The sequence below is a fragment of the Python bivittatus genome, unplaced genomic scaffold, assembly GCF_059951505.1.
Source record: "Python bivittatus isolate LINGU-HERP-01145 unplaced genomic scaffold, Pbiv_v1 ctg000500_np1212, whole genome shotgun sequence".
NCBI lineage: Eukaryota > Metazoa > Chordata > Lepidosauria > Squamata > Pythonidae > Python > Python bivittatus.
Window position 1 is genome coordinate 503376 of NW_028277079.1, and position 26597 is coordinate 529972.

Genomic DNA, 26597 nt, shown 5'->3' on the forward strand with positions numbered 1-26597 from the left:
GCCACAGCCCCCCTGCTGGCCGGGAATGGTTGCAAATGCCCACCTGCCGTCCTCCTCTTCTCCTACACGCCCACCACACTCTGTGCCACCGTCCCCTCTTAAGTGAAGGGCCTGGGCGGGTGAGGCTGCCTGTGGCCTCTGAGAACGCCAGGCTGCAGATCGAGCAGGGTGCCTGTGAGCCAGTCGTGGGTTTACTGAGCCCACCTGCTCTCAGGTTTCTGAGGCTCTTTGGGGAAAGGGGTGAGCTGGGCCCAGCCATGGGGATGGGGGTGGGAAGTGTTTCTTCCTGCTTTTCTGAGTCTCCGCTTCGCTTCCCCACAGACCTTGCCCGCCTCCAGCCCCAGCTCGCACGGAGCAGGCTGGGCCCGAGTGCGCCAGCAGAGCGGCAGCCCCCGCCTGGATTCGGGCACGGGGGCATCACGGAGCTCGGGGCATCCCGCAGAGCCTCTCTGGCTCGTGCCCCTGGAACCCAGATTGCCCTGCTGGGGGAGTGCATCTGCACTGGCAGGGGGTGAGGGAGCAGCTGTGGGCTGCGTGGAGGTGGGGGGACCGTCGCTGGCAGCCGCTGGATAGATTGCTTTGTCCTTTGGGGCACAGCCTCTAGCCCCACGGTAGGGTGCGCACGTGCATTTGAGCCAGTTGCACACACGCCTTTGCAGGGAAATCATCTTTGCCTCCCACCCCATTAGAGGTGCTGGAAGGCTGTAGGTTGGGCAGATTGGCGGAGGTGGGTTTGAGGGGTGCCTATAACCTTTGGTGGATTCTCAGGGAGCTCCAATTCAGGGCCGCCTTGTTTCGGGGAATCCGGCACTCGCTGCTCCAAGGCGGGGGCACCAGCATCTGTGGATAGCAAGTCTGCTCTGTGTTGACCCCCTGTCCCAACCCCCTCTCGTCCACAACCCTGGGAGCTGTCCAGCGGGGACAGCAGCCCCGTTGGCTTTTGTGCCCAGCCGTCGCCGCCCTTTCGGTTGCTGGGTGGACACAACAGCCCCAATCCCGTATTAACACTCCTGCGCGCTCGCTCTCTCTCTGTCTCCCCACAGCCTCCCGAGCCTACCTGCTGGCCTCCAGCCCCTCCCCCTTCTCCTCCTCCTCCCCCGAGAACGTGGAAGACTCTGGCCTGGACTCCCCACCCCACCTGGCCACTGGGCCTTCCCCAGATTCCCGCCTGTGGAGTTCCCGGCCAGCCACGCCCCAGAGCCCCCCGGGCCAAAGGACCCCCAAAAGTGCTGTCATCTTCCGGGGAAGCCGCAGCACCCTTCTGCCTGAGGACGGACCCAGCCCCTGGCTGCCCCAGCCCTCCGCCCCCCAGGATGCCCGCTTCGGGGCAGAGCCAGACTGGGTGGTCTCCGGGGCCTCGTGGCCCCCCACAGGGGCCCGAGGCTTCTCCGCCTGCTCCCCTGACCTCTTCTCAGAGGGCGGGGTGGGGGGGCGGCGGCTCTGGGTGGTCCGGCCCCGGAGCCCAGCGGCCTTGGATGGCCCCCCCCGGGCTGGGGAGCGCGACAGCTGCCTCTCGTCCAACTCAGCTTCCTCCTCCTCCTCCTCACCGGCCCCTCTCAGCAGCGGAGACTCCACCAGCCCGTCCCCGTGGGCCCCCCGGGGCCGTGACTTGGACAGCAGGGGCCCCTCTGCCTCAGACGGCTCCTCTGAGCACGGTGAGTGGAGGGGGAATGAAATGGGCTGGGGATCCTGGGGTGGGGGTGGGGGACAGGTTGCAAAGGAGGCGGCTGTTTGGCCCAGGTATGCGTCTCCCTGCAGCTGCACGGAGTTTGGGGACGGTCGGTCTTCCAGGGGGCTGTCCAACTGCCAGCAAGAGGGAGGCAAAAGCGGGAGGTGGGGGGAGCCACGTTTGGCCTCCCCCTGCGTGCAGCTGCCAAGAAAGCGTTGCCAGAGATTCTGGGCAGTGCCCTGCGGCTTCTGCCTGGGGGGGAGTCACAAGGGAACCGTTGCTGGTGCACTCTGGGTTGGCGACTGCCTCGGAGGGCTGTCCCCTCAAGGCTGCTGCTGTCTCCCCCCCGCCTGTATCTAGGCTTTGTACAAAGAGGAGCAGCAGGAAGCGGGTTTTCACCCCCTCCGTGGTCTGGTGGCAATGCCAGCATTTGGGGAAGGAAAAGGACAGAGCCCCCAAGTGGCAGAGAGGATTGGCCGGCGGAACCCCCTTCCATGGGAGGTGGCTTGGTGGCAGTTGGCATTCAGGGGGAGTGGATGGACGCCCTCCCGGGCTGAGGGGAACCTGCTTTGCCTTTTCAGTCACCCCCTTTCCTTTGGCCTGCAGCTACCCTTCCTCCCTCGGCCCCCCACGGTTGGGCCCCCACAGTGGCTCCTGCTCGGCGAAGCTTCTCCAAAAGGCCCTCGGCCGCTTCCACCACTGGCCTCGGGGGCGAGACGGTGAGTGCTGCGGCCTCTGCTGGGCGGACGGGGGCTTCGGGGTGGCCCTGCTGGGCCAAGACGCAGCTCCCAGGCCCACGGAGGGCACCCTTGGCACACCAGTTGGCGACGCAGGGCCTCGCTGGGCCTGGCCCGGAGTGGCTTTGCTTTTTTTCGATGTGAAACGGTGCCCTGCACTTGCCCCCTTTTTCTTCATAAAACAGCAGAAGGATCTGCTGCCACGTTTGGGGCGTCCACGGGAGCTCTGTGGGCAATGCAACTTCTCCCTCGGCTGCGGCTGCCTGAGCTCTTCCCCGCCCGCCCGTTCCTGGCTGCTCCTGCGCTGTCTCTGGAGACCCCCAGACACCCTTGTCCTCCCTGCTCCCGGGGGCATCATCTTGGCTGGAAGGCCCCCTAGAGCAGAGGCCCGGGGGCTGGGCATTTCGACCTCTCTGCTGAGCCCTGACCCTGAGGCCCCCTGCTGGCTTGGTCTGGGGGGCTGGATGGACACTGCAGAGGAACAGGCACGGGCGGGGGGCTGCTGGTGCCTGCCGGGTGACCCCTCCTTTTGTCCTCAGCCCCGCTCCTTCAGCCCTGCCCCGCTGTCGGCTTTGTCCCCTTCCCAGAGCACTTCGGCCTTGACGGAGCGCGCCTTCTTCACGGCCACGCAGCCGGGGCTCGGTAGGTCGTCTCCGGCTGGGGGGCTCAGCGGCGGGACCCGCTGCCTGGGCAGGAAGCTGCCCGTGTTGCAGGAGAGGGAGGCCGGCCTGGCTGCTGAAGCCTGGGCTGGGGCGAGGGGCATCGGGGGGCTGCCAGAAAGAGCTCAGGCACCCTGCTCTCCTTCCTTCTGTGCCAGGCGTCTCCCGTGGGCCCTCCCCCGTGGTCCTGGGCTCCCAGGGCGCCCTGCCTGTGGCCACAGCCTTCACGGAATACATCCACGCTTACTTCAAGGGCCAGAATCCGGACAGGTACTGGGGGCAGAGGGGCGGGGGGTGCTCGCCCCGCACCACTAGTGGGGGCCTTTGGGCTCCCCAGCTGTGACTCTGGAGCCCTTCCACTGGAGCGCCTCCAAGAGGCCGAGTTTGCCCCACGTGCTGGGCTACTGGCTGCATGCCCCCTTTCCTGGGCTTGTGGGGCAGCCAAGTGCCACCTGCTGGACCGGTGAGCCCTTAGGCAAATTGGCCTAAGGCTTCCTGAAGGCTGAGTGCCAAAGGGGCTTGCGCCAAGCGGAGCCTCGGGCAGAAGGAAGCCTTGGTGCTGGGCATGGCCTCTGTCCTCTTGAGGCCTGGAGGGCCAGATCCGCCTGGTGGCAGAGCAGGGGATGGGAACCAAGGGGCCACTCCTGTCCCCGCAGCTGCCTCGTCAAGGTCACCGGGGAGCTCACCATGTCCTTCCCGGCGGGCATCATCCGCATCTTCAGCAGCGCCCCGTCGCCTCCTGTCCTGAGTTTCCGCCTGCTCCACACGGCCCCCATCGAGCAGTTTCTGCCCAATGCCAGCCTGCTTTTCAGGTGCTTGCAGGGAGGAAGGACTGGGAGCCAGTGGGGCTGGGGAGGGCAGCATGGGGTGTGGGGAGCGGAAGCAGGGCTCTGGAAGCGGAGATCAGGTGCTCGGGGAGATGGGGGGAGGGCCCGGCTGCTGCCGTCAGAACCGGAACAGCCAGACTGACCCCCACAATCTCCCGGGTGCCCCACAGTGATGCCTCCCAGAGCGACCCGAGCAGCAGAGACTTCTGGCTCAACATGGCCGCCCTCACCGGGCATCTCCAGAAGCAAGCGGAGCAGGCAGGGGCCGCCCCTTACTACAACGTGACCCTGCTCAGATACCAGGTGAGGATGCGTGGGGCACTGAGACCAGCGGGCAAGACTGCAGGCCCGGCAGCTGGTCGGCAGAGGCCGTTCAAAGCCTTTGGAGCCCAAAGCTGCAAGGGCCAGCGCAGTTCTCCACCCTCTGTTCTTCCCGAGCTGGCCCTGCGAGGGAGGCCAGAGCAGCCGGGAAGATGCTTGAACCCCAGTCGGAGGAGCATGCTGGGCCCTCTCCCCAAAGCACACAGAGGCCAGGGCGGACCCTGCGCCAGACTGAACGTTACACGATGGGTGGAAGCGGGACTGAGCAGGGCGCAGTGGCGTTTTTCAGGAAATAGCTTGGAAGGGCTTTGCCACTTCCTCCTCCTGGGACGTTTCTCAACTTCCCAGTCTTGCCTCCAGCCCGGGGTCTCCTGGTGGTCTCCCATCCAAGGACTGATCAAGTCCGGCCTTGCTTAGCTTCAGAGCTCAGGCAAGGTCAGCCAGGAGCTTCCACCTGCCCAGACAGAACACGGTTAATCTTCCGCTAACGAAATGGACTCTGTGTGATGATTGCTCATGTGCTGAATAACGTCCTCTTGTGAAGGTGGCACTGGTGGTAATTCTTTGGGAGTTTGTAGCTGGTGCATCAGGGCGGGGGTCGCACGTGGCCCCAGGTACCCTGTGGGGCATCACTCTGTTCCTCACGGGCCCCCCAAGGCGCTCGCAGATGCTTCCCGTCATTTGGGCTGCGGTTCCAAGAACCCCCAGCCATTCGCCTGCTGCCTTGGAGATGGGGGGCTGCAGTCCCACACCCCCAGAGGCTGGGCGCGTTGGCTTCCGGGAACAGCGCTCCTCCGCCTGCCTTGGCCTGCCCGAGACCCCGGTGGGGGCAGCCGTGCCCCGGGAGACACACGGGCCTCTTCCTGGGCCTCACCTCCCCTCTTGCCCGCCCTCAGTACTCCAAGCAAGGCCAGGAGTGGGCCCCGCTGCAGCTGTCTGTGAACTGGGAGTGCGCTGCGGAGGCCACCCGGGTGAGCGTGGATTACCGCTACAACGCGTCGGCCCTGGCCTCGGCCGTGGCGCTCACCAACGTGCAGGTCCTGCTCCCCATTGAGGAGGCGGCCGCCAACGTCCAGCCACAGCCCGAGGCTTGCTGGTAAGCGGGGGGCGGTCGGGGGGGACGAGGTGAGGGGCCGTGCTTATAATCTGCCCCCGTTCGAGCAAGGAGCGTCAAAGGCCCCGCTAGCTTCAGGTGGCCAACGAACGCGGCGCACGTGGAAGGTCCGCCGGCGGCCACACGGCAAAGCGCCTTCGCTTCGAGAGGCCCAGGGGATTATTTACTAAACCAGCAACTCCAAGGAAACCGGCACGGAGCTAATCCCCAGGCCCCTGTGCCAAAGAGGCTCTGCCCGTAGCAACTGGGGGAGGAGCGGGAGGGGGAGGAGAGCTGCAGGCGTCGTGGGTGGCAAACGGGGCACTCTTCCCCTCAGCTAGACCTGGAACGGGAGCCCCACAACCGGCCACGCTCAAGTGCTGGGCTGGTCGCGTTCGCCATGACGCTGAAGTTCCAGGACTGGCATGGCCGAAGCCGCTCTCTCCCTCTGGGGTCTGCCCTAGGGCAGGGGCAAAGGCTGGGCCAGAGCTGCTCACCTCTCATTCGGATTGCAAAGGGGGCCCTTGGGGGCACCCTGCCCCGGCCTCCCCCGAACAGCACCTGCTTTGCACGCCTGGGGAAGAGGGGGCCGGACTTCTGACCACCTGCCTCTGTCCTGCGGTCACTTGCCCAACCCCTGCCTCTCTGCTGTGACTCCATCTTTTGGGCAGCGGGGCAAACCTTTATTTTAGTTCGTTATTCATTTTTATTTTGCTTTAAGCCCTGAGATCTCAGCAGTATTTTGGCCCCTTCATCTTCAGACTGGTGTTTTAGGGAGACGTTAATTGTGTCTTCAGCTTGCCCATTTATAAAGCCAGTGTCAAACAGGAACAAAACGGAAAGGCTGGGGGGCGATGCCTCACTGCCCTGTTTCTCCCCTCCCCTGACGGAGAAACGGCCAAAGACGTGTACCCAGGGCACCTGAAAAGACAGACTCAGCATTGGGATGGGCAGAGGAGAGCCTGGGTCCGTTCCCAGAGGACCGGAACCGGCGTGTACCTGGGGCGGGGGGGCACAGCTCACGGATGGAGTTGCTCTCACGCGGCACAGCAGCTCTTGGGCTCTCTGGGGAGACCCCTCGTGACTGCACCCTCCCTGCCTCCCCTCCCCACAGGAACCTGGAGGAGAAACGCTTACTCTGGCGGCTCCTGGACGTCCCCAGCACCCAGGGCCATGGAGGTGAGGAGGGGGCGGGGACAGGGCGCGCCCTTCCTCAGTCCTCTGGCAGGGCTTCACCTTCCTCTTCCTCTCCCCCGCCCCAGGGTCTGGCCGCCTCCTGGCCAGCTGGGAGCCCTTGGACGGTCCCAGCAGGCCCTCCCCAGTGGCGGCCCAGTTCACAAGCGAGGGGAGCACCGTCTCGGGAGCCGACGTGGAGCTGGTGGGCAGCGGCTACCGGATGTCCCTGGTGAAGAAGAGGTTTGCCACAGGTGAGGGCAGCCGAGCTGCGACCGACGGGCCTTTCAGCCCAAGCATCCTCCTCCGGCTTCTCTCGGCCGGCCCGCGTGCCCAGCCGCCCGGCAGACAGGCGTCCTGGGCCTCACGCAGAAGCAGGTCCGTCCTGCTGGCGGTTTGGAGCAGGCAGGGCAAAGCTGGTTGCTGGCCACAGAGGGACTGTGCTGGGGTGGCAGGAGGAGAGCCTGGGGCAGGATCCGGCCGTTGGGGGCTCTGGCAAGTAGCCTCGTCCCCCAGGAGGGTGAACCGCCTTTCCTCTCTCCCCTGCCCCGAAGGTCCCAGGGTCACCCTCACGGATCACTCCAGCGCGTTTGGGCAGCATGGCACCAGCCCTCTGTTGCTTCAGCTACATCAGACCGCCTCCCTCGCTTCGTTCGGGCCCAGATCCTGGGCGGTCTTTGCACCCGTCACAGCCCCCTTCTCCAGCAGGGTGCCTGGGCTCCATGCATGCCCCATTCCTGGCACAGCTTTGCTCTGTGCCAGTTTGGCTGTAACCCCCTTCCCCAGGATCCCAGGCCAGGCTCAAGATTCACCTTTTCCACAGCAGAAGCACACTCAGAAGCCCCCCCCAGCCCCATTTCCGTAGGCTGTTTAGAAGCTTCACTGATTTCTTAGCAATGTTAATTTTGCTTGGAATTCTGACTAGCGTTCGTATGCAGTACTAGAAGAAACCTTGGTGGATTTCTTGTCTTTAAAGGAAGAAGGAAATATTTAAAAGAAGTGAAAGCAATAAAAATAGGTTTGGGCGGGGGGGGCAGGTTGGTACCTTTGAGTCAGCCTTGATTCCTGCCAACTTCCTGGAAGGTCCTTGCAGTTTTCTTGGCAAGGTTTTCCAGAAGTGGCTCTTGCCATTTCCTCCTTCCCAGGGCCGAGAGAGAGTGGCCCACGGTCACCCAGTTGGCTTCACGCCTCAGGGGGACTAGAGCCCACGGCCTCCCGGTTTCCAGCCGGGTGCTTTAACCACTAGTGGGTGTAGCATCCATAACATCCTCCAGAGCTGAAGGGACCTCGGCGTCACCACGTCCTACTCTCTGCTCAGTGCTGGATCACTGGGGCATCTCTGACCCATCGCCCTCCACCGCCCCATAGCTCACGCAGCCTGGAGGTTCCTCCTGAACCCCCTTCCCTACTGTCTTAACCCAGCGGTTCTAGTCCTGCCCATACAAAACGAACCCTCTCCCTCCCACGGACACCCCTTCAGAGCTTCGAAGGCTGGTCGTCTCTCCCCCCGATTCTCCCCCCCTCAGGCTAAGCGTGCCCAGATCCTTCGCTGCTTCCAGATTCCTCCCCATCTTGGTAGCGCTTCTCTGAACCTGCTCCAGCCTGTCGCTGTCCTTTTCGATGCGGTGCCCAGAACTGGACACGCAGTTCTGTTCACGGGGGGTCCAAGCAGGGCAGAAGGGCACGCCGACTGCCCTCGATCTGAACTCAGCCACGACAGCGCTGGCCTTTTTGGCAGCAGCATCCCCCGGCCGGCTCATTGTTGCGGTCAAGGAGGACACCCAGACCCTTCTCATTGGCGGGAGGGGAGGGGAGGGGGTGGGGGAGATCCTCTGCAGCGCCCCCCCTCCTCTCCCTGTTTTGGCTGTGACCCCGTCCCTTTTTTTCCTTCCCCCAATCAGGAATTTATCTCGCTGGCTCATGAACATCCGTGGCCCTGGGAACTTTTAGTCTTCTGGGAGACAGAAATAATATATTTGTGTGTTTTAAATTATTTTTTGCCTGGATTTTAAACACTGGAGGAAAAAGCCCTGTTGGAGGTGTGGAAGGTCAGAAGAGGAGGCGACTTTGAAAACTTCGGAATCGGCACCTGTTGCACTGAGAGTTATTTTTTGTCCCTCTGCTTTTATTTTGATTCTCGTCTGTCTTTTGAAACGTCTCTGGTCCCTTTTGGAAGCAACCAAAGGGCGCCGGTGGGAATATTGGTCTTTTAATAAAAATGTTTGTTTTTCTAACATTGTGTTTTCTAATGAATTATAGTTTTATTGACGGTTTTGTACATCTGGAAAAAAGAGTGACTGAACGTAATCCTAATACAGGGTAGTTAACGGGTATGGGTCAGGTGAGCGAAACAGAATCGTGCCAGCAGAAATTGGCAATTTTGCCTTCAGGTTTCAGCAACGACATCCTGTAGGGTTTGTTCAGAAAATCTGCAGCACACTCAGGCCGGAAGAAAGGACAATGGCCCTCTGTTCGCTTTGTTTAAATACACGTCTTGACATAAAGTCAATAGGCTCAGAGGAAATGAGACTCGGACTGCCTGTGATGGTGGGGAGACTCAGCTATTAGGAGCAATTAAGGACAGCCTTGTTCCAGGATTTACATAGTTACAGGCACTTAAGCCTTCGGAAGTGTAAACAGCAATAAATTCAAACAGCGCATACTCCTTGTCAGGTAAATATCTTAACTGAGCTTGTTCTCCCAATAAAAAGACAACACCTTGGCTTTCATGGGGAGCTCTGATAAGGAAGGGCGGAACAGGCGCCCAGCAACCGGGGGGGGCTTGGAGGGAGCCCAGGCGGAAACGCTCCTGGACTGAGTGGGTGAAGCCCCCCCCCGCCCCGGGAGCGCCCTGGCCTCTTCCAGGAGACCCGGGAGGCTGCCCCCCCCCCGCTGGGAGAACAAAGGCCTGGCAGAGGAAAGGGGGCTCTGGGGGGAGCACGGAGCGTCCCCCGGTGGGGTGGAATTAACTTGGGGAATGTAGGGCTTAGAATCTATGATCTGGGATGGGGTATCAAGGCTTGCTAAGAGCCGCACCAAAAACGCGTGATTCTGGGGGCCGAGTGTTCATCTGAGAAGAAGTAAAAATGGCCGCTGCTCGCTTGTGCGTTTAGTCGCAGGGCTTCCCGCGCACGAGTCTTGCACGCCCTTATCTCAAAGACCCAGTACAGCCACCGGTGGACCTCCCACAAAAGCTGCTGGCTTGGAGCCGCTGCGAGCAGGGTGGCTTCCCCACGGACGCCCCGCCCCTTAACCGTCCTCCTCAAAGAGATCAAGCAAAGGAGCGCTGTGGGTCCTTTGAACCCGCGGAGGCCTGGCCTGCTCTGGACCCGAGCAGATTGGTGAGTACAGCAATCGAAGGAGAGAAGGGGCTCTTCAAGTCACAAGAGCAAGAACGGCACATAAAGCGCGACTGAGGAAAGGACGCGCCGAGAGAATACTTCCACGAGAGGCTCGAGGGCTTGCTGAACCGGGCCTGGGATCCACAAAGGCCGCAGGCGGGGATTGGGCTGACCTGTTCATAATGCTCAGGAGTTCTCTTCCTAGAACTGTCCTTTTTCTGAGTTAATGATGGAAAAAGCCCGCTGCAAAAATATGCACCGTTATCCCCATATGTTGATGATGGAAAAGGCATGAAGGAAAAATAGGCACCAAGGAAGTCTAAATAACGTCTAAATACTGCAGAATGGTTCAGAAACAACGCTGTGAACTGCTAAATCTCTTCCACAAGCCCTTAGAAAGGCTCAGCTCGCCTGACGGTCGAACAAGGACAATAATTCCCAGGCCTGGAGAATCGGCACACGAGGACGCGCTCCGAGCAGGAGCTGTTGCTACCTGTGAGGGTTTCGCAGCCCTCGGCAGCCTTGCGCCAGCCAACTCGGACGTCCTCCTGCTCTGCTTAACGGGGCTTCCTGCCAGACGAGCTGATAGGTAGAGCAGCTCTGCCGAAATCAGCGGGATGACAGGCTCGAGTCCCACTGATTTCAAGAGGCCGGGTATGGCAGGACAGGCTCCAAGCCAAGTAAATACCGCGGGGAACGCCATCAGCCATGAAATAAGTGAGCGATGAAGGAGTTAAGTCCTACAGAACCACTCAACCCTGAGCTACAGATACTCTCTTCTATGGGAACTAGGTAGGGTGCCATGCGCTGCAGGAGGCGCGCACGTGGGAGGATTTGCTTGCAGGCCAGGCTTCGCCAAGGAACAACTGCTCTGTCTGGAGGAATGGCCACAGCAGCATGACCTGCCCACCAGTACAAGACACCTCCAATGAACTGCCGCCGGGTGGAAAATAGCTCAACGAATCAGCCCAAAAACGGTACGTCTGATGAAAATGGACGCTCGCCTTAAACGACGTAACATTTCTACCAGCACGCCACTGACAGCTCCAAGGAGCAAACCTCGACCCCAGAATACGTCATGATGCAGACAACCACCGTCAAGACTGCATCTCTGGAACAAACCGAAAAAAAGAAGAAACGAACTGCTCAAGATAAACCCGGCAGGCGGAGGTGTAACTGAACCCGAATGGGCGGTAAATGTCTCCAGCCTCTCGCTGTCCACCCCAGAACACAGCATCCTCCTGAAAGGACTCAACTACAGCGCAGAGAATGCACGCCAGCCCAAATTCTCTGCAGCCTCGGAAGCTGCATTCAACTGCCCAGAGTTGCTGAGAGTCAGGCGGCCTATAAATTTACTAAATTATGATTAGCATTATTATTAAACCACAGAGGCTCGAGAAAACATAAAGCAAACAATTGCACCGCAGACCAAAAAGAGACAGAAACACCTCAAAGCAGAAGAAAGAGCAGCCCCAAAACTCCGAAGAACGACCAAGCTACCGTATCACTGTCCTCCCAGCGGAGAACAGCCGAACCACGGTTATCGTGGGCACGCAGAAAGCCGAAGAACGACTGGGCAACAAAGAAGCCTACAACCCCATAATATCAACCCAATATGGAAACCGGAACCCTTAAGAACCTCGCCAAGAAAGGACGAGTGGCGAAAGAAGAAGTCACAGACGACCTTCCCTCCCACGCTTCTGTGGGTGCCCCAAAATTCACAAGTCCAACATACCACTTTGTCCAATCGCACCATTACCAGGGATCGGATCCCAACTTACAGTGTAGCCAAAGAACTCAACCCAAAATCGGGACATCCCATAAAGGGGAGAAAATTCACCACTAAGTGTCCCCAGAAAATCAAGCCCTAAGAATGGAAGAGGATGAAATTGTGATTTAATTTAAGGTCACAGCAACTGGAATTTCCATTGTTAACCAATGCATGATGTCACATGACTGCATCACTTAGTGATGGCAATCCCATTGCCATTGTTAATTGAGGATTGCGGGTCATTAAGCAAATACCTCCTTGCCACATCCCCCCAGCTTCCAACAAGCAAACTCAATGGGGTCCCATGTCCCGGGTGGTTTGCAAGCAGGCTGACGGGTGAGCAAGGGCTGCTGTGGCATGACGCAAGCACAGTGGGGCAAGGGTGGGGGGGTGGCACAAGCATGCCCAGGCTACAGAGTGCAGGTGGGAAGGGGTGCTCTGGGCACACATGTGCGCTACAGAGTACGAGATCCCGAGGATCTCATTCTTGGTAGCCGGGTTCCTTGGGAGAAAAAGCAGCAGGAGTGGAAGTGACTTACAGGAGCAACTTGTGACCTCCTCTGCCAGCTTCCTCATTGACTTTGCTTGTGGGAAGCTGACACGGAAGGTCGCAAATGGCCATCACATGACCGTGGGACTCTGCTACCGTCATAAGTGCAAGCTGATTGCCAAGCGCCTGGACGGCAATCACACAACCACGGAGGAGCTGGGATGGCCAGAACTTCAAGGACCAGTTATAAGTACCACTCATTCGGTGCTGTCATAACTTCAAATGGTCGCTGAACGAGTGGTTGTTAACCAAGGACTATCTATGTAAAATGCACCTAACCTAACCGAATACACAAAGATTGAAATACCCAAACTCATGGAACTCACTGACCTTTGCTTCACCAGCTGCTTTCAGCTTGATGGACAGTCACACCAACAGATCAGAGGAACACCTGCGGGGTCACCACTCTCAGGACTCATAGCCGAGACTGCAATGCGACATTGAGAAGCAGCAGCGCTTCCACACATACAACCAAAAATGCCGATCTGCTACAGTATGTGGATGACCCCTTGGTCATAATAAAAAGGGAGCAATTAAAGAAGACCTGTGGGACAACATCTTTAAAGGAATACAACTGGCCGGAGGAGAAGGAAACAAGACCCTTCCTGGACCTCCAGATCAGCAGAGGAAGCAATGGCAAACAGAGATCCGAGCATGTTGGAAAACAGCTCACGCCGACCAAGTGCTCCCTACTAAAGACAACCCAACTGCTCACAAGAGGAGCTGCGGAAGGACATTATTCAGACAAGCACAAACCCACCGCAGGAACCCAGAGCACCAAAAAGAGGACGGACTGCCCACACGACATCTTCCAACGCAATGGATATCCAGGCAGTGTTGTCAAAAAGTGCCTGACTAACCACCCTCCACAACACAACCAGGACAACCTAGGAAAAAGACCGTGGTCCCATACCTCAGAAGCGTCTCTGAGACAACCAACAGATGACTGCAATCGCTCGGCCTCACTGGAGCACACAAGCCCACAAAACCCGTCCAAAACTTCTTACGCAAATGGAAAGACCCCCTAACCAAGGCAGAAAAGACGCAGTACAGGAGCCACTACGTGGGGCAGGCAGGTGGAAGACCAGCAGGTCGCATCCGACCCCAGCCAGCAGTCCGGAGAACTGGCGGAAACTCCTTGGTCTCGTAAAACATGAGCACGCTCGGCTGCAGCTTCAGCTGGGAAGACACTAATCTTCTGGGCCAAGGACATCTGAAAAGGCTGGAGAACTCCCGGAAGCTGGGCATTCAGGCCCACTGGCCCTCTACAGACAGGCAGAGGCCATTTGCCACTTAAAAGGCAGAATCAAAAGAAGCTGGCAGCCCAGAGCAGGTCCCCCTCCAGCAGCCAACAGCCAGGCGGGCAGGGAGGAAGCAGCGCCCCAGTCGGGGAACATTGAGACTGGCCGGGCGAGCTGGGCGCATCAACAGCGAACAGAAGCCCCTCTCTCCTTGCCCTGGGGAGGCCGCTTCGCCTGGCAAACCTTTTTGTCTCTTTGCAGTTAAAAAAAAATGCCCGACGGGTCCTCTGTGCTTCTCTTGGGATCTGCATGTCCCGCGGAAGGGGCCGAGAGGGAGACCACTGTCAAGACGGGACGAGGGGCAGGGCCCAGGCCATGGCCGAGAGCTGCGTTTCTGACCATCCAGTGGCCGAGACGGGCTCTTCCTCCTCGGTCTCGTTGCCAAGGCCCATTGCCGTCACCCGGTTCATAGGGATCTCAGAGGCCATCTGGTCCGACCCCTGCTCTCAGCGAGCTCCACTAGAGGCCACCCAACCTCTGTTGGAGGAGAGCTGACCGTGTCATGGGGCAGCCTGCCCGCCCCCCCGGCTGGCCGCCTGCACGCTCCTCTTGGCACCTGTCCCTTCCAGCCCACTTCCAGCCCACTGGCTCTGGCCCTGCCCTCTGGGGCAACAAAGATTAAGCCCACCCCCTCTTCAGGTGAGGGAGGCCGCGTGCTATCCTGTCTCTCCCGCCCCCCGTAGGCTGCGCATCCCCAGATCCTTTAGCACTCCTCACACAGCCTGGTTTCCCCATCTTTCCCTTTTCGCTCCAGGTTGGGACTGAGTTGTTTGCCCAGGACTGGACACAAGTCCGCTTATCGGGGTTGAGCAGAAGCCCTGCAGCTTCCTCTTTCTTTGGGAAAGCGGGGCCAGCCCTTCCCTCCGGCACTTCCCTTCCTAGAGGAGGGCAGCCTTGCGCCGCCAGCTGATTCGTCACTTGCTGATTCGTCACTTTCTCCTCACTTTGGCTTTCTTTTGCTAACATACCCCAAAGATCCTTTAGCTCCCTTCCGGGCGGTTTCTACGGACTCCTTCGTCTGTGTGTCTTTCTCTGGCTTGGTTCCCCCCTTCCTTTCCTTGACCGCTTTGGAGGGCTCTGCCTGCCCCCCCACCTCTGGCAACGTCTCGTGGGACTCTGCAAGGGTGCCCCCAGCGCCTCCTTCCACGGAACCGGATCTGACTCCCTCCCTCGGCACTCAGGCTGAGGTTAGATTTCCCACGCAGGGGAGCCTGGTGTCAGAGCAAAAGGCTAAATCCGGAGGGGGCTTTTGTCAGTACAGGTACTCCTCACTTAATGACCATTCATTCAGCGACAGTTTGAAATTACGAACACACTGAGCAAAGTGACTTATGACTGTGGCTGAAGTTACAGCCGTTGCAGTGCCCTCACGGTCACGATCACAATTCGGGGGCTTGGCAGCCTGCCTGCACTTACAACTGGGGAGGCGGTCTGGGCTTGCTTGCTTTCTCTTTCTCTCTTTCTTTCTATTTATGCAGCAGGAAGCAAAAGCCCTGCCCAGCCCCGCCCAGGACCTTTCTGCAAAGCGGCTTTTTGGAGCTAGAAGATGGTGAAGGTCAGCTGGGGAGGCGGGCTGATGATTTTCAAAATCCTTGGCAAGAGGGCACACCCACCACCTTTCCTAACTTCATTTTTGATGGTCACAGCACCCCCCCAAATTCTGTGCCTGCTTCCCCCACTAATAGCCAGATGTGGTTGGTGGGTACCTCCCTCCCCCCGGGGGCTTGCAAAGCCGCTGGTCCACCACGCAGGCTGCCTGCTTCCGTTCAGGTGAGGTCCCAGCGGCTACCTCCGTCCCCCAGAGTTTCTCTCCCTCCAATGCTTTGGGCACCCGGACCTGCAGCCTTGCAGAAACTTCTCCAGCTTTTGGGGCACCGTGGTCTTTTCTTGGCTGGACACTCGATGCTCTCCCCAGCCAAAGTCACTCAGAGTGTCTTGCCCTGCGGGCAAAGGTGACAGAACCCTTTGTTCAGGTTACATTACCCACATGGCAAGTGCCCGACCACAATAATGCAACCAGGAACCCAGAATCAAAACCGAGGTGACCATACAGCCACGGCGGAGGTGACAGGATGCTGCCCACCCCTGAAGGGCTTACAGGACTGCCCAGGGGTGGGAGGAGGAGGCGGAGGCTTCCTCCAGTCCTCAGGACGCTGCTCCTTCATGGGCATCACCACCTCCCCATCGCTTGCCCACGGGCCCTGAAAAAGGTGGACAGAGCTTGGAGCCAGGCCTGAGGCTAGATCTCTGGGGCTCCTGCTTGGCTGCCATGGGTCCGGGCTGCCCTCTCCTTAGATGCACCTCTGGATTCTGGGGCACAGCCCAGGAAGACTCCCTGGGAGCAAGAGAGGACATCTTTGGCAGGTCTCAGGAAGTCCAACAGGAAAGTCTGGTTGGCGTGGCTGCCTGGTGGCTCAGGGGTGATTCACTGCCAGGAGCGGTGGCGGCCAGAAAACGGCTCCACCCTCGGGGGCTGCTGGAGCTGAGGGTGCGTTGGGACGCTCGTCAAGCCCAGGTCAAGTCAAGGGGCCAAATCCGCACAAGCGCGGTTCAAGCCTGCGGCTGCCACTCCCCGCCGCCATTTTCCGGGCCTGCCGCTCGAGGAGGCTCCGTGGGGCCCCGCTAGGTCCAGGCTCCGCAGGAGCTGCCGCGGACGGCTTGCTAGCGAAAGGCGGCCGGCGCTGACCCGGAGGAAGGCCCTTCCAGCGCCCCGCGCCCCGAAGAAGGCTCCCCTCTCTCGCTGCCTGCTCCCGCCTGGAAGGAGAGGGAGCAACGGGACCCCTCCCTGCTGCGGGCCCCTTCCGAGGCGCCGCGGTCCCCAAGCGCGGAGCCAGAGCGGCTCCCCGCCCCGGCCCCCGCCCAGGCCCCCGCCCAGCGGCTTCCTCTTCCCGAAGCCGGGCGCCCGCGGAGCCTGACCCCGCCCTCCCTGCCCCGCCGTCCTTCCCACGCTCCCCCGACGGCGCTGCCGACGCGGCCCCGAGGACGGGGGCGACGGCGGCCGCCCCAGCGGGGCGGAGCCACCCCAGCGGGAAGCCGGCCTGAGCCCCCGCCCCGGCCCCGCCCGGCCCCGCCCCTCGCGTACCAGGTGCGGAGAGCTGGGCGGGCGCCGCCGGGCAGGTGCTGGTGGCGGAGAGCTGCGGGCGCGGCGCCGGGCAGCGGAGAGCCTCAGGTAAGGCGGGCGCTGCAGCCCGTCAGCCCGGACCGCGGGGCGCAGGAGGCGCGCCCGTCCGAAAGGCCACCCGGAGCGGCGGTTCGCGGCCGGGCGCTCTCCCCTCGGGGGTCCGCCTGGCTCGAGGCGGCGGCGGGCGAGGCGCGGTTCTCGCCGGGGCGGGGCGGGGCCGGTGGGGACCGCGGCTGGCGGCAGAGCGCGAGGGAAGGCGGCGCGGGCTGCCGAGCCTGGGGCCGAGCGGGGCCCTGGAAGAGGCGGGGAGGGGCGGGCGGGTCGCTCTCCCTGCGGCGGCCGGCCCGTTGGCGGGGCGGCCGGCCGGGTCAGCAGGCTGAGGAGGCGACCCCGGGCGGACCCCTCCGCGCCCCGCTCCCGAGCGCCGGAAACGAGGCCGTGGCTCGGCGGGAGCTCCGCATTCGCCCGCCACGAGTCGCGGCTGGAGCGGGGGCGGACCTGCTGGCCGCAGCCGCGCTTCCCTTGGGGCAGGCGGAGGGGGGGGCGGCCCACGATGCCCCCAAAGGTGGGGCTGCGGCCCGGAGTCCCGGCTGCTCCGCTGCGCGTGGAGATGCTGTAGCAGTTTGTGGCTTGTTTCTATTTTATTTATTTATACGGCACATTTCTATAGCTCCCGTTTGTTAGTGCCAAGTATGGACTGAATGGAGCCCTTGACAGAAGCTGGCCTGCCCTGTGAATATGGGGACGGACTTTATGGAAGCAGGCAGTTATCACCCCCTCCTCCGCCGAGTTTGTTTTAATTCCAGCCCCCATCGTCTCTGATTACTGGACGTGCTGCCTGGGGTTTACGCGATTTGAAGCCCAACATTTGGGAGGCCCCAGCGTCCACCACGTGCGGGCAGGGGGAGACCGGCTGTCTCCCTGGCAGTAGACCCCCACCCCCACCCCAGCACTGGGGCTGGACAGGAACAGCCTCTTTCCCACTCCTGAGTTGCTGGCTCGCCTCTGAGGAACTGAGGGCCCAGAGAGGGCCACAGTCTGCCTGCTGAGATGAGGGATCTGGAGTGGACGATCCCTTTGGCCAATTTTTCTGTAGGTTGGGCAGAAGGTAGTATTCAGCATAGATTAGTACCCCATCCGCTCTTTTGACCTTGGAAAAAATGGGTTTGGAAAGGCTTGTCTTAAGGCCCAATGAATAGTGAAACAGTCAAAATACTTCCAGTTCTGTTCTCTAAGGAAATAGAACAACTGAAATGCTCTGATGGGATGTTTGGAGTGGGACAGTTTTGTTCCAGAGGAAAACTTTGTCGTGCACGTTAACAGTCTTAACAGGCCTACTAAGAAAAGCTAGATCCAGTGGTTTGCAGTACCTTCTGTGGGAGTCGTCTTTCCACTGCTTCGCGTAATTTCGTATTTTGCAGGGAAAAGAGTGAAGCGCCAGCAGGCTGCTGAGGCCCTGGGCTTCCCCACTATCAGTATTTTGCAACCTCCTCAGTTTCCTGCGTCTCCACTGTGCGAGGGAGATCTCCCTCCAAGCCCCGCTCTGCTGCCGTAAGATAGGCTCAGATCCTAAATTTGTAATGCCCAGCAGTGGCTTGCACCTGATTGTGGCTGTAAAAAAGACTCCCGCTAGGAGGGCTATTTTGATCATTGCGAGGGTTTCTTCCCCAGAGCCCCCGAGGACGTCTGCGGGTGACCTCCGGCAATCAGCACTTGCCCAGATGGCAATGCCCGCTTTGGCAGCAGAAAGGGGGGCACCTTGGGAAAATGGCCCAAGGTGTGCTCCCTCTTTACTGGTGACTAACCTCCCATTCTGTTACTTTGCTAAATATTGTTTTTGGAAAGATGTTTCTGAAAGTGTTCTTAGGAAGTGGGTTTGTTTATATGCTTTGCATGCCTTTCTGCCAAAATGTAGCACTCGGGCTGAGAAAAATAAAGGAAGCACAGCAAAGCCATTAACCATGCAGGGCATACGTGTGAAGTTGCGTGCTTCGACTTTACAATAAACAGCTTTAGGTTGAACTCTGTTCTACCACATTTGTTTTCTGGCCTGCGAGTGCTCTGCTCCGCCGACCTCCAGATTCCCCCACCCACAGAACGAACGAGGGGCGAGGGCGCGCAAAAGACGAGGACGAGCGTGCGCTCCCACGCTTTAAGAACTGCCACTCCCTTTTGGGGAGGCGCACCCAAAAGCCCCTGTAACTCCTTGGCAGAGCTCGGGTTCTCAGCAGCTCCTGCAGAGCGACTCGACTTCTGCTTTGCTTATTTGAGTCGAGAAGTGGGCGAAGCTGCTTGCCCTGGGGAAGGGAGGCAAGAACTGCTCCTCCGCCTCTGGGGGAAAAACAAACAGGAGAGTGGCCTGGGCGGAACAGGTTGGTCTCTTTGCTGCCACAGGAACGGGCCTGCTTTGGTTGTATCCCCCCTTCAGTTGGGAGCACACCCTTGCATTCCCGAGGCACCCCCACCCGGTCTGGGATTAACATTTTGAACGCCTCGAGGCTCTTGGGAGATCAGCTCCGAGGCAGCAGCATGAAGCTCGGGGGGGCTTCCTAACCCCACCCCTCCCGCAAAAATGGAACAGCTCCAGAAAGTCTCCAAAGCAGGAAGCTCCCAGCGCCTTCTTGCCGCCTGCTCCTGTGTGAGCGACAGAGGGACAAAGGGTCAGCGGCCCTTGGCCCAGCCCCACCTTCCACCCTGTGGGCCCGGCCAGGCAGCCGGCGCGGGGACTAGGGGCAGCGCTGCCTCCGCCAGCTCTTCTCCGGCTGCGGGGGGCTGCCCGGTTCAGGGGCTGTTGCTCTTTTCGGGGTGGGGGGAGCTGGGGGGTCCTGTAATCGGAGGCTGCGAAGGCAGGGAGGCAGCCGATAACGAGAAATCCTCTGGAGGCGCCTGGCACACCTGCCGTGCTTTGGGGACACCGAGACAGTTGCCACAACAGTGAGGCTTGTAGGTGGAGGATCTGAGGCACCTCCGCCTATCGGGATCCTGCAGTCGGGGGGCTCCCGCGGCCATGGAGTCCACCCCCTGCCCTGCGTGGGAAACCAAGGCTCTGCTTGAGCACATCAGCAAAAGGGAGCCCATCATGGCCCTCGCTCGCTGTTCATTTTTATTTAATGTTCAGTTGGAATCTGCTTCCTGGATGGGGGGTGTGTGCACAGGATCACGTTGTTGTTGTTTAGTCGTTAAGTCGTGTCCGACTCTTCGTGACCCCATGAACCATAACTCTCTCTCTCTTTCTCTTCCCCACCCCCCAGATATTGATGGTTTCACTTTAAAATAGGAACTTAATGTAAGAAGCCGGGCCCTGCTGGGTGGGACCCCTGGCCCGTCTGGCCCATCAGCCTGTTCTTCCAGTGGCCCACCAACGGCCCGAGGAAGCCCCCTGGCCCCCCAGCAGATGGATTTTTGGCACCCATGTGCATCGCAAATGCCCCCCTTGGGAACACTTGTCGCGTGCCCGAGGGCTATGCGCAGGGAGACACCGGAGCGAGGGGCACGGCTGCCGTCAGAGCGGGGCCTGGAAATTACCCAGCAGGGGAGGGCTGTGGGGGACGTGGCCTCCAGGCTGAAAAGGCCCCTCGGCTCCGCCTTGCCTTGCGGGGCTGAAGGATTCCATTGCCCCATTTCCCTGTCTTGCCAGACCTGATCTTCCACTGTGATTACGTGCACCTTCGTTTCTCCTAGAAGGGAGAAAATATTCTATTAATGATGGAAACAGAGGGTGAGGCTTGCAAAGGCGGGGCGGGGGGGACTCCCCCCAGCTATACGGTGACGCACAGACCAACCACAGTATTTGCCCAGGTAACCTGAGGGCACTTACGCCAGAGATTTACAGTTCTTAAACCATCACTGGCAGTGCTGAGGGTGCTTGGAAATGCCGCACATCCTAGGGGTTGAAGTGGCCCGCGTCTTGCGCCTGCTCTCAAACTCTCCGGCCTTCCTCCTTGCCACCCCCGCTTCCTGTTGCCGGCTGCTCTTCCTCCTCCTATTGTACTGGGCCTCTTTGACAGCTGGGGGAGTGGGCTGCTCCTTCTCTGAGGAGCCCCGCACTCAACCTCCTGCCCTTGATCCTGTTGCCCAATTGAAACCAAGACTCAGATCTTCTTGGATCTTCATCTTTCCCCTCTACCCCCCCCCATTGTTTCAGGTCACTCATTCTAGACCCAGAGTCCTGGCATCATAGAATCCTGGAGAATTCAAGTCTCCCCTTGAACCCCTCCTGGGAAGGGGGCCTCGACCCCTCTGGGTCATGGGTACCCCTGAGTCTTTTTCCTAGCGTTCCACTGAGGTCCCCCCTCCCTTCAATCCACACGTTGCGTCCTTCCCTCTGGAAGGAGAGAAACCGGGTGTTGCCCTGCCTGATGCGAAGCCCTTGTAGGGATAGGGAGGGCTTCGCTGGCACGTCCCCCTTGGTCACCTTTGCTCAAGGCGAAAGGCCCCCAGCGCCTTTCACCTCCCCCCTCCTGCCCTTCTCCAGGCCTCTAATTTAGCACCACGGAAGTAAGGCTCGGGAGGTGTCCCGGGGGTCACCCAGTCCAGCTGCCCGCCGCCCGGGCCCCTTCCTCCGCATTCTTCTTAGTTCCCAGAACTTAGGCGCAGGTTCGGGTGCAGCTCGTGCCAAGCGCAGAGCCGGTCCCGGTCCCGTTTCTGCCGGCCCCCAGCTGCCCTCCTGCCTGGGATTCTGCTCTTCCCTGTTGCTTGGGGGGGGCACGTCTGTTGGGGGGGAGAGGCGAGGGGGGGTGGGCATTTCTGCCTCCCCTTTGTCGCTGCTCTGCCTTCTTCCCTCAGCAGCCTGCGTGTCGGTTCTTCGTCTTCTGGCCTGGCCGTTCCCCAAAAGCCCTTTTCGATGCTTTGAGCGCCCTTTTCTCCCCTCGGCTGCTTCCGCAGCTGTAGTTCTGCACTGCTGCTCTCTCTTCTGCTTTGATGACCACTTCCTCTGTGAACCCTGTTTTGTTTTCAAAAGACTCGGTCAAATGCCTGCCTCCTTTTCTCCTGTCTTGCGTTGATAAATTTCATCCTCAACCCTCCAGTGCAGAGGGAAGCCATTAATTCCTATGCATTTAAGGCCCTAATTGATGCGTAAGGTAAGAATGGAGGTGTTGCAAACGATGCTTCTGTGGAAATCTGGGGTGTCTGAATTTAACACAGTGGCCCCTCCAATGTGGACAGATCCAGCCCATTGGGACCGGATTGTGATGTGCTAATCCTCTTAGCTGCTTTGGCAGATGTTGTGTGCCCACCATTCTGTCTGTATGAGTTTACTGTTGACTGGGGACTGCATTGACGTGAGCCCGGGCCTTCTCCAGCACAGCCGTCGCCGTGGGATAGGCCGGGGCCAGGGGGGGCTGTCACTTTCCTGACTTCCTTATCGTGGGGCACATGGTCTGGCTTGCAGTCCAGGAGATCAGGTCCAAAACTAATTATGAGCCCAGTGAGAACTTTGTTGCAATGACCCTTCGATATTTTGGAATAGCCCCAATCTAATTAGATCAGCTAATTGGCAATAAACTATTTCAATCCTTTGAGTTATTGCAAAATGAATCCCGCACAATGGCAACGTATTCTGTTAAAACATCTTTTGCTTTTATAGTTTGGTCCAGGCGCATTAGCAGCATCTAATTAGCAGCATAATGCTTTGCTTTCAGCACTGAAATGTGTTTGGGATGATTCTGAGTCTATAGTACTTTTTATAGACGGTTTGGATATTCGTTTTTTGCAAGAACGTGGGAAAAAAGAGTTGGAACGCTCCTTATAGCAAACCAGTGATCAAGATTCTTAAGTACTGTTGTGTATGTTTCTTTCGCTCTTAACAGGAGATGAATTCGGCGTGTTTTCCATGTGATGTGGGTGCCTTCCGATTGTTTTTAGGGGTTGGCTGCCAACCGCTCTCTCTCGGCGGTGCCTCTAGGTCCCCAAGGCTGGCCCATCCCCACGGTACTGGTTAGAGGTCTCTAAGCTCCGGGGAGTCGGCTGTCCCCACTCCGCCCCTCTGCCAGCCTCTCCCCACGCTGCTTCTGCCCTTCTTCCCTGCCACAGAATATCTTTGGAGAACGGAGGGCAGAACTGCTGCAGAGAACCTGTTGCTGGGTTTGTGCTGCCAAAGATGAGTCCCTCCGAAGGAGAAGAAACCCCGCTGTGGCGGATCACGCCCTTCCTTTCTTGGGCTGCTACGACCTGTTTGCGTGCGGGTGGGAAGGGGTGGCCCCCCGGCGAGGGAGGAGGCGCTCCTGGTCCGGCTCTCGCTCGGGCTCCCTCGAGAACGGCCCCTTTCTCTGCCCCGAGGGTGAAGCAGCGCGTCAGCTTCCACGAGCCCTGGGTGCCTTTTTCATTGTGGAGGCAATTACAGTTTGGGGTGTTAGCAGCTTAAAGACACCCGAATTGACATATGTGAGCTCTCATAGATATTTTTACTCTCGTAACTGCCAGGCAGTCTGACACTCAGAGCCGGCGTGATGCGATACCAGAGAAGCTGGCGTGGCAGTGAGTTCAAGTTCGTCCGCATTCCTCTGCTTCTTTTGCAGGTCAAAATGCCACGCCGCTGGTGCCACAAAGCGGAAGCGGTCGCGCTCGGTCTGATTGGATTCACCTGCGTTCTGTTCCTTCTCCAACCCAACAAGAGCAGCCCCATCTCCAGAGGGAGAGCGACCCCCGTGCCACCCACAACCGTGGCTCCCAGAGCCCCCGATCCGCTTCCCGAGTGCCGGGAGAACGCCTCCGTGGCCAACATCTCCGGCTTTGCGCAGCTGCCCGGCCACATCAAGGATTTTTTGCGTTACAAGCACTGTAAGGAGTTCCCGCTGCTTCTCAACGTCGCAGAGAAGTGCGGCAGCCCCGAAACCTCCTTCGAGGTTTTTCTGCTCCTTGCCATCAAGTCCTCCCCAGGCAACTACGAACGGCGCGAGATCATCCGCAAAACGTGGGGCCAAGAGCGGATGTTTGCCGGGGTCCACATCCGGCGCGTCTTCCTGACTGGCGTGGCGGCTGATGCCCGGGAGGGGCACAAGCTCAGCCAGCTGCTCCGGCTCGAGAACAAGGAGCACGGGGACGTCCTGCAGTGGCACTTTGTGGACAGCTTCTTCAACCTCACCCTCAAGCAGGTGCTTTTCCACGCCTGGATGGAGACCCGCTGCCCAGGGGTCCGCTTCGTCTTCAACGGGGACGACGACGTCTTTGCCAACACCGATAACATTGTCCAATACCTGCTCGGTGTTCCCGGCGCAGGGGATCAGCACCTTTTTGTGGGCCAGCTCATCACCAACGTGGGCCCCATCCGCGAGAAGTGGAGCAAGTATTATGTGCCCGAGCAAGTCACCGCCTCCAAGTCCTACCCGCCTTATTGCGGCGGTGGCGGCCTGCTGATGTCCGGCTACACTTCCCGCACCATCTACCAGAAATCCCTTGACATTGAGCTGTTTCCCATTGATGACGTCTACCTGGGCATGTGCTTGCAGAAAGCGGGGCTGGCCCCCGCCTCCCATATGGGCATCCGGACGGTGGGCGTGAGGGTGCCCTCTTCCACACTGGAGTCCTTTGATCCCTGTTATTACAAGGAGCTCCTCCTGGTCCACCGATTTGTGCCGTACGAGATGCTGGTGATGTGGCAAGCCATCCACCAGCCGGACTTGGTGTGTGGGAAGAAGGTCGAGATTTATCAGAGCTTGTGAGGAATCGTGGGATTTAAGGGGAGGGCAGGGCAGCTCTGCCCATTGCGGAAGGAAGCCCGCCTGGGTCCGGAAGGGTCAAGAACATGATCAGCTGGAGGGACTGCCACAGGGAGCCCCCGGCATGCGTTCTGGCCCAGCGGTTTGGGTTTCACAGACTGCCCTCCGCTCTCCCCCGTCCCTTGTGGCCACAGGCTTCCTCCACGCAGAATGCGAGAGAGGCTTTGCAGGCACGGGCATCAGACCTGGGGCTGGCGCTCTCTTGGGAACTGGGGCAGCAATGCCTCGCTACTCAGCCGCGTGCCTCTCCCCATGCTGGGCGCAGGATCAGGGACGCCGCCGCCTCCTGATGGCTGCTTCCTGGTCCTCAAATCCTCCTCCCATTTGGCACAGTTTCTGAGCATCCCCTCGGAGAGTGCTCTCGAAAGGCTGAACGCCGTCCTTGCTGGCCTGGGGGGCCAGGACTCTGGGTTTTGTGCCAGGCCCTCGGAGGTCGCTCCAGTCGGCCCTCCTGCTGGTGCTGATGAGAGAAGTGGGGCTCCCTCGCCTCCCCCCCCATTTGCTCGGACTGGACTCGTGCGTGTGTGTTTTGAGACACCAGGTGTGTCGGGTTCTGAGGCTTTTCACGCAGAGCCCAAATGATGCAACTGTCAGGCTGCCGCCTCGCCGGCAGGGCCTTAAAAAAGATCTTAAAGAGACCAACACCCTCCCCCCCACCCCCGACTGGCTTTCCTTTCATGGCCAGTGTTCCTATGGGGGGGGGTCCACCTGCTCTGCTCCAGGAGGGGCAGCATCTGCCCCGAGGCCAACTTCACAAAAGACCAGGTGTAAACGGGGGGGAGGGGGGCGGGGTGAGCACCAGAACTAGGCGGACTGATTACGGTGCCAAGGCACTTGCTGTTCCTCCAGCGGATTATGGCCTTGGCTTTACTTCCTCTTTGGGTGAGGAACCAAGTTTCGGGCACGTGGGACAAAGCCAAGGTGAGCAGCCCAAGATGTCACTGGCCCGGCCTGGCTGTGGGGCTTTCCCCTCCTCTGCCCCCCAGTCTCTCAGGTGCCAGAATGGTGCCTCCAGTGCTTGTCTTTCTGGCTGGGGGGCAGCTCAGGTGAGCCCCTCCCTCACCCTTGGGAGAACAAGGGAAGGTGCTTCCAGGTGCCAGGGAAGGCCAAGAGGGCAAGAAGAGGAGCCGGGGGAGGGTGGGCAGTCCCTGGCTTGGATGGCCCGGGAGCTCCGGGCGGAGGGGTGGCAAAGTGCCCCTGGCACCCAGGGAGCTGTGAGGCCCAGCCGCAGGGGCACTTCCTCTGCCAAGCAGAGTCCCCACAGATCCTCTCCCCCCACTTCTGCCCTACTCTCCCTCTCCCCCCGTCCCTCTTGCCTTCTGCAGGGAGGTAGGGGGCGGTCCTTCTAGGCCCCCGTTTTTGCCCAGGGAGGCTGAGCCACAATGGCAGGTTGTTTGCTGACCCGCCTGCTGGTGGAAACAGCACCTCAAGCCTTTTCATCGCTGCCCCAAATGGGTGGGGCCGCGGGATGCCCTCTGCCAGGGGGCTCCAGGGGAGTAGGTCCCACTGGGCAGTGCTGCGCGTGGCCCCTTCCCCAAAGCAAGGCCAGGCCCTGCCGTCGCACCCCTCGGCCAACCTGGCCGGTGGGGGCTGGATTTCTGCCCTGGTGCAGGGGGCTCTTGGCCTGGATTTCTGACCCTCAAGTGGGAAACTGCTCGCGCGCCCCTCTTTTTGGGATTCATGAACAAATAAAAATGCCTTGAGTTACTAAAGCTGTGTCTTATTGGCAAGGGGGCATTCGAAGGCGGCCTCCGTCCCTTTGGCCTTCTGACTGGACACTTGGCCACAAGATCTCAGGGCTGAGCTCACAGGAGGGGCTAAGCAGCAGGTGCCTTCCTGGCTCCGCGCGGCCACCCCTGCGTCGTCTGCTAAGCAGGCCTGCCCCGTACGAGGGTGCCCGGAGCCGGGCCTGTTTTCGGCGGTCGCTCGTTCTGAAAGCCGCTTGGACGTTTGGGGCATTTTCCTGGCTTTGTTCTGAGGCCGTCTCCTTCACGCTGCACAGTTCCTCGGGCTGTCCAAGAGTTGCGCGACTAAACCAGCTGGTTTCCGGCCACAGCTCAAGGTGCTGGTGGCGCAAAGGGCTTGGGGCTTGGTGGCAACAAGCGGGCCCCGTTCGCCCCGGACCCCGAGGCTGTCCTGTGCCCTTGCGGAGTCCCCCAGCTCTCTAACAGCCTCCCTGGCGCTGACGTCGATTCTCTTTAGGAGAGCTGGACGTCCGTCCCCAGCGTGTCAGCCACCAACAGCCTTTATTTACTTAGACTACTCCTTTTATTGTTTCACGTACTATGTACTCTTAATGTACCTGGTACATTTTAT

At 59.8% G+C, this 26597-nt stretch overlaps 2 protein-coding genes across 5 annotated transcripts in view; both read left to right on the forward strand.

Moving 5' to 3' along the window:
* FCHO1 (FCH and mu domain containing endocytic adaptor 1) overlaps positions 1-8680 on the forward strand; it is a 31810-nt gene extending 23130 nt beyond the window's left edge. For all 3 annotated transcript variants that reach the window (XM_088147336.1, XM_088147338.1, XM_088147337.1), the window contains 10 exons: positions 1044-1655; positions 2276-2388; positions 2946-3048; positions 3224-3335; positions 3722-3877; positions 4063-4195; positions 5110-5309; positions 6421-6485; positions 6569-6733; positions 8381-8680. In XM_088147336.1, the coding sequence (XP_088003462.1) occupies positions 1044-1655; positions 2276-2388; positions 2946-3048; positions 3224-3335; positions 3722-3877; positions 4063-4195; positions 5110-5309; positions 6421-6485; positions 6569-6733; positions 8381-8403 (1682 nt within the window). In that variant the 3' untranslated portion in view covers positions 8404-8680. The remainder of the gene's footprint in view (positions 1-1043; positions 1656-2275; positions 2389-2945; positions 3049-3223; positions 3336-3721; positions 3878-4062; positions 4196-5109; positions 5310-6420; positions 6486-6568; positions 6734-8380) is intronic.
* Positions 8681-16181: 7501 nt separating this feature from the next.
* On the forward strand, positions 16182-26540 carry B3GNT3 (UDP-GlcNAc:betaGal beta-1,3-N-acetylglucosaminyltransferase 3). Of its 2 annotated transcripts, none has more exons than XM_088147369.1 (2): positions 16182-16611; positions 23082-26540. In XM_088147369.1, exon 2 carries the CDS (start codon positions 23088-23090, stop codon positions 24222-24224), a length of 1137 nt encoding a protein of 378 aa, XP_088003495.1. In that variant the 5' UTR covers positions 16182-16611; positions 23082-23087; the 3' UTR covers positions 24225-26540. The 2 variants fall into 2 exon arrangements, with proteins under 2 accessions (XP_088003495.1, XP_025027949.1); XM_025172181.2 differs by lacking the exon at positions 16182-16611 and adding an exon at positions 16642-18935.
* The last annotated feature ends 57 nt before the right edge of the window (positions 26541-26597 follow it).

What these genes read in the sequence shown, in the direction of transcription:
- B3GNT3 (XM_088147369.1), top strand. Translation starts at nt 23,088, where the DNA reads ATGCCACGCCGCTGGTGCCACAAAGCGGAAGCGGTCGCGCTCGGTCTG.